Source organism: Nicrophorus vespilloides, unplaced genomic scaffold (assembly GCF_001412225.1).
Source record: "Nicrophorus vespilloides isolate i.1.1-1 unplaced genomic scaffold, Nicve_v1.0, whole genome shotgun sequence".
Classification (NCBI taxonomy): Eukaryota; Metazoa; Arthropoda; class Insecta; order Coleoptera; family Silphidae; genus Nicrophorus; species Nicrophorus vespilloides.
The window spans coordinates 22,553-29,044 of NW_017098379.1; the positions used below are offsets into that span (position 1 = coordinate 22,553).

At 37.2% G+C, this 6,492-nt stretch overlaps 1 protein-coding gene across 1 annotated transcript; it reads right to left on the reverse strand.

Annotated features, from left to right (window-relative positions):
• Positions 1-1,168: 1,168 nt before the first annotated feature.
• LOC108562303 (protein hairy-like) lies at positions 1,169-3,331 on the reverse strand. The gene is made up of 3 exons (XM_017920600.1): positions 2,447-3,331; positions 2,017-2,112; positions 1,169-1,937 (listed from the first exon to the last, which is right to left on the reverse strand). The coding sequence occupies exons 1-3, from the start codon at positions 2,558-2,560 to the stop codon at positions 1,278-1,280; spliced, it is 870 nt and encodes a 289-aa protein (XP_017776089.1). The 5' UTR covers positions 2,561-3,331; the 3' UTR covers positions 1,169-1,277.
• Between the last annotated feature and the right edge of the window lie 3,161 nt (positions 3,332-6,492).

Here is a 6,492-nt window from a genome sequence, read left to right on the forward strand (position 1 = left end):
ACTTTAAAATATTGACAACTTCCAAGAAATACACGACTTAAACGAAAAAGACTGCAGTAAATATCACTTTTTAACAAAATTTTAATGTATAGAATAAAGTTAACTTTACGATTTTAATAGTATTACGTAATGTATGTTAAGTAAATTATAATTTTAGAATATTTAATGAACTATTGCAAAGAAAAACGTTAGAAAACCTATCAAATTATGGGAATTATGCATACAAAAAAAATCAATACTTAAATATACGTTTCAGATTAAGGATTAAAATTGCTTGCGCGCACTTTCGATCGTGCTCCGATCAGGAATTCAGGTACGAAAATAATTGGCGTGAAAATTATAATCCACATTAATTAAGAATTCTGGCAAAGGAATTTATTGCCGTCATAAATTATAAAATCCTTACCGAGGAAAAAAAGGTACAATTATATGTATATACGCTTGACGGTAAAATCGTAACTCGATATTCTATAAAATACCCAAAATTAGTTAGTTTAGTTTAATTTTGTGTACTTTTTATATTGATTTGATGACCTAATTAATTTTTCAATTACGCGATAAAAAAATAGTTTTTGCGTTATTTTGAATTTTTTTGTTTGTAATTAAGAAAATTGATTATTTTCTTTGTTATGATTTTTAATTATAATAAGTAGCTTTAGTGAATGTGGTTAAAGTATAATAAATTTCAATTATTCAAATGCGTTCAAATGTAATGAGGATGTTTAGTAGGAGTTGGACGATTTCCAAAGATTCGGTAGACCGAGAGACTCGACCTTTAGGATTTATATAATTATACTAGTAGTTTAATGGGGACTTTCGGGATGATTTATATCAAACGAAATTTGTTCACTTTTCAATATGTAAAAAAAAATAATAATATATTTGGAAGACTCTCAATGATCTTTGCTGTTACAACAAAAATTGTATTAAGGCACATTTCTTGTCTCTGTGTTTCATTTTACATAGTAATACTTCTTAAAAAATATGTATGTATATGTATATAATATATATATATATATAAAATGTATGTACAAATGTCGAAATATATTTCACTTCGTATAAATAAATTGCATAGAAAAATAATATTCCTATTTACATGGCATATTTTATCAAATAAAACATAATTAATTGTATATATATCACATCTACAAGGATCCTCAATTTCCATTTTTTTTTGTTTTGAGGGTGTGTGAAACGAGGATGATCAGTTTTCGGCCGGATTCCATAGAATTTGTAGAAGTTTCTTTGGACGGCGATGGCTGCTGTTTCCCGCGCGTTCACCACGGCCTCCACGGTTTGTCTTCGACTACTGGCATCACGGATTTCCTCATGACAAGCGATAAAGGTTTCTGCATGGGAGGGCTGTACCGGAGGGCGTCCATGGGTTCGGGACTACCGGCGAGGGAGTAGTTGGAGGATGAGGATGCGGCGGAGGCGGTGGAAGGTGTGCGCGTCGGAATAGGCACGAGAAGAGGTAGAGGCGAGTTGCTCGATGTCGAAGGCGTCGTCGTTCCCGTGGGCAGAACGAAGGCGATGTCGCCGTTGGGAAGACGGGTGGGCACCAGCTGGACGCCTCCGTTGCCCAAGATGATGTTGCTCTGTTGATGCATTTCCGATTGCGGCGAAGGAAGGATGTGAACTTGCACGGGCTGCGGTGACGACGAAGCTGACGACGAACCGTTGGAGACGGCGTCTTGCTGCTTGTTCTGGTTCAGACAGGTGGCGAGGTGTTGCAGGAGTCGCCGCCTCACGATCGGATCCAAGCCCGGGAATCTGCCCACCTCGCTGGCGCACTCGCCGAACCCGGCTCTGAACTTATTTATTACCGTCGGATCGGCGGCCGCGCTCATCGCCGTCTGCTGCCTCTGCATGTTCTGTAGGTGTTTCACAGTCATCTCCAAAATATCGGCCTTCTCCAATTTCGAATGCCTTGCCGGCTATAATAAACAAAAAAAAAACAAAAAGAAACAATTAATTCACTGCTCACAATCACTTTTTTCTTTTCAATCAACTTACGTCTTTTTTCATTGCGTCCAGGATCAGCGTTTTCAACTCGTTCAAACAATTGTTGATTCTCGCCCTTCGTCTCTTTTCCATAATCGGTTTATTACTCTGCAAATAAAATAAAGAATACAAATTAGACACACACGTTTACTTTACGAGTCACGCGCCAACAACAATTTATTTTTTGAATTCCGAACGCGAAAAACTTCTTAATCATAATCATTATATTTGATTGGATACTTGAAATTCTTATAATTTTTTTTCAAGAATTTTAGTACAAACTAAAGTTCATATTTGTTTTAAATCAAATTTCACAGTGATTAGTTTTAAAAACTATTGAAAAGTAATTGAAATTTTAAAGTTTCATAAAACTTTAGTTAAATTGTAATTGATTTTGTTTGTTTGTTGTTGTTGAGTTTGAGTTTGTTTGTTTGAAACTTACTCTTCTATTGTCTGAGACTCTCCTTGGCCCATTGGGCTCATTCAAATTGGCACTGGTAGGCATAGCTGCACTGTTAATAGAAGCACTCTGGATGATATTGGTTTCCGTAACCATGGTGAGGGTATCACTGTCACTGGTGTTTGTAGAACAAAACAAAAACAACTGGTTGATGCGTCAACTGATGACAACGCTAAGGGTTGCTGTTGCGTCTGATGTTGTTGTTGTTGTTGTTGTAGTTGATGATGAAGAAGAACAGGTGGTTTGTTTGTGGTAATCCAAGTTCGCGCTGCTTCTTCGTGAGTATGTATGAAGAGTGCACAACACTGATGTTCACTGTTCAGGATCAGGCGAAGTTCTGGTGATCCTGTTTGGGATGCAAGCGGTAGTGATGTTGTCTGCAGTCGGGTGGTGGTGGTGGGGTGAACCTCGGATGGATCGGAGCTTCTCTTTTTTTTCGGTCCGGCGTGAAGGGGAGCAGGAGGGAAGGAGGAGCAGCAGCAGCAGTAGAAATGGGTGGGGGGGAGCAGGCACGGCAAGTAAGCGTGCGACGCGCGCGTGAGACAAGGTTAGTAAGAATCTTCCCATGGCTGCTTCATGCAATCCCCCACTTCACCCCGCCGAGATGGTTGGGTACCATAGGAGGACGATGATGATGATGGTTCGTAGGTGAAGGGGGTGGAAGAGGAGGAGGAGGAGGAGACGGTGGCGGCGGGTACCCACGACCGTCCGGAGCGGCCCTCGCGCCTCTTACCCGTTAACTACCTGCTCAGGTGGGTCCCGAGCCACACGTGCCTCCGTGTGTCACGCTCGCGACGGTGGGAATGCCTCCTCTTCTCGTGGCCGCGGGTGGCAATACAAGGCACCAAAGAAGCCGCGCGCTGCTGATTCATGAGATGACGCTCAACATATCTGCATCCAAGATCGACATGACTCACGACGGGAATGCTGCCCGTTCGCCTCCTCCATCCTCCTCTCGCACTCACCCACCATCTCGCTCTCTCTCTCTGCCTACGCTCTCCGACTCTTTTTCCACCTCATCGGCATTCCTCCTCATCTCAAACACACAGCCTACTTCTTCTTATCCTCCTCAACCTCCACCTTCTTCTTCTTCTTCTTCTTCTTATCCTTTCATACGTGTAGGCGGCTCACGTTCAATCCGTTTCGCCGCAACAAAACGCGAAGAAAAACAAAAATGTTGAAAGAAAGAAAGGCCATGATGACGATGGGAACCAACCCGAAATTTCGCATTCACCTCGTCCGCAAGGATGCACCTTAGAGAGTAGGTCTTCTTTGGTAATTCCAATACACGCGCGACGCATACAGAAAACACATCAAACACACACATCGTCATAACCTAGTGTTTCGGGGGAGGGAAAACACGCGTCTCGGTCACTCAGTAGTAGTCGGCAACGAGTTCCGTTTTCGTTTGGATCAAAGGTCGTGCGACCTCTCTCTCTCTCCGCTGATACCTAACATCGATGACACATATCAAGAACATAACCAACATTATCATCAAACTAGTTTCATTTGTTTTGTCAAAATAAACTGTTTCAATTTAAAACTCTTGACACGTTACAGCAATTATAACCATCACTTCAGACAAATAAGTCTACAATTTTAAAGCTTCTATATCTCTATATATACATATAACATTAATAATATGCTTATTATTCAACTAAATCCCTCATTTTTTTTTGCAGAAAATATACATTTTCAAAAACTTTCAATTCTTATTTGTAAAAACGCATTATTCAAACATTTCCTATAATTTTCATCGGGCTAAAAAAAACAACTTTAAGCATACTTTTTCATTCTTCTGAAGTTATGTTTTCTTTGTCATAACAATTGAAGATATTGACGAAAATGGAAAAATCTCAATATCTATTTGCAAATTCTCCTTTTTTTTTCAACTTGACACATATTTAAGTATCATATAACATTAATAATATGCCAAATATTCTATTAAAATGTTCATATTTTTTTCAGCTCTTCCAGACTTTAAGAAAATTTACACTTTTATTTGAAAAAAAAAAACGAATTATTGAAATATTACAATGAACATTTTCTGGGTCTATAACGCAAGCCCGACAACCGAAATGCCGTCTATTGAAATCCCGACGTTCGAAATCCCGACTATATCAAAATCTCGACAACCATAATACCGACTGTATCAGAATCTCGAAAACAATAATCCCGACAAACATAATCCTGATTATATCAAAATCCCGACTATATCGAAAATTTTTACAATAACATTTTTAAATTATTTCGGAGATTTTGATATAGTCGGGAATTTGATTGACGGTATTTCGGTTGTCGGCCTTGCTATTGCCACCGACATTTTCTATAATCTTCATCTGGTTAAAAAATAAACATCTTTGAATTGAAATTAAATTATACTGGAAACTGGAAAATTTTCACATTTTCACTATAATAATTCATTTCTTAAAATATCTGAGAATTTAAATTTTGCGTTTTTCTTTTACTCAAATAATTCAACCATCATTCAAAACTTAAGATATTTTGATTATTTTACTTTATCCTTCCTTTTTTATATAAATCCATTGATATTCCTTAAAATCATGTTTATTCAATTATTGTTTTATTAGTAGATTTTGTTTATTTTTCTGTAGTTTAATTCACAACAAAATTAATTACGGAAAAATCTCAATATACACTTGCGTCTTTTACTTCACACATTTTTTCTAAAACTATTTACGTAATTGTATAATTATCGCAACATAGTTGTTATTATTAACAAGAAATAGATGCGTGCATTGTGGAATAAACTATATACTTAGTATCAATGTCAAAAAGGAAAAGAAAAAAACTTTTCGTCCTTTGCACTGCATTACGAACGAAGTTGACAATTAAATCCGTAAAAGGTAGAAGTGGGACACACGACGAGTTCAAAGGAAAACACCGCCAGGTCCGTGCTCGGACGCATGGTGGGAGTAAGTAAGGACGAGTACGGCACGCTTCCAAAAACGAAGAAAAAAAAGTATCTTGGATATATATGTTTATATGGATTTTACCAACAAAAAAAAGGAGACACAACTTTTTTATTAAGAGTTTTTTATGCGACGGTAATAAGAAGGGAGAGTAAAAAATAGAAGAGAGAACTGGCAAACGAAGGGAATGAAGAAGGGTCGTGCGCGCTCTCGCCGGGTTTACGACCTATCCATATTTTGGGAAATCATTATTAGAGTCCTAAGTGACGAAGTTGGGGATTTCCTGTGTACCTTTTTTTTTATCCATAAATGTTTTCTTTTATTTTTGCCGCCCTCCCACTTCGTACTACAAATGCAAATCTTTGAACAAATTTACTAATTTTACGTTAAAATAAGTTAATGAAACATTCGTGCCGTTGAAAGGTACAACAAATTTTATTTGTTTACACAATAGGACGCACCTAAAAGCAACACAAATAAATAAATAGATTTATAAGAGCGTACAAACAAAAAAAGGGAGATCAGGTGTTTCCAAATCGATTCACACGCAACTCTTAAATCGTGAATAATAATTGGCGAAGCGAAGACGACAATGGACCGAAAATTCCGGACAATAAAATACACTCTTCTCTCGATATTTCACGCGCAACGAAGACAACAGTTTAATTGAATTTGGTGAAAGTTTCGTTTCACAAATCAGAGCTTTTGTAAAATTCGTAAAATTGATTATTATTATTTTAAAAGAAAATGGGATTTACTAAGTAAAAGTGAATGTAATCTTATATTGTAAATAAGTTAACACGTTTTTGTATTTTTCATAAGTTAACACTGTATTAGAAAGGGATTATTGGAATCTTAACGATTCGAACCCGGAGACTTTCTTTAATCTGAGGGTTAAGGTCGACTAATTTGTGAGTGAAAGGATTTGTATTCAACTACCTGAAACTATGATTAACATTAAAGGCTTATACATATATATAACGAATGTTTGTAACCTAAACTATAGTTTGGAGAATGAATTGAGGTTTGATGAAATGATGGAATTCGGTTTTAGAAATGTAGCGAAATGGAAACTAATTAGCTAAAATTGGCTTG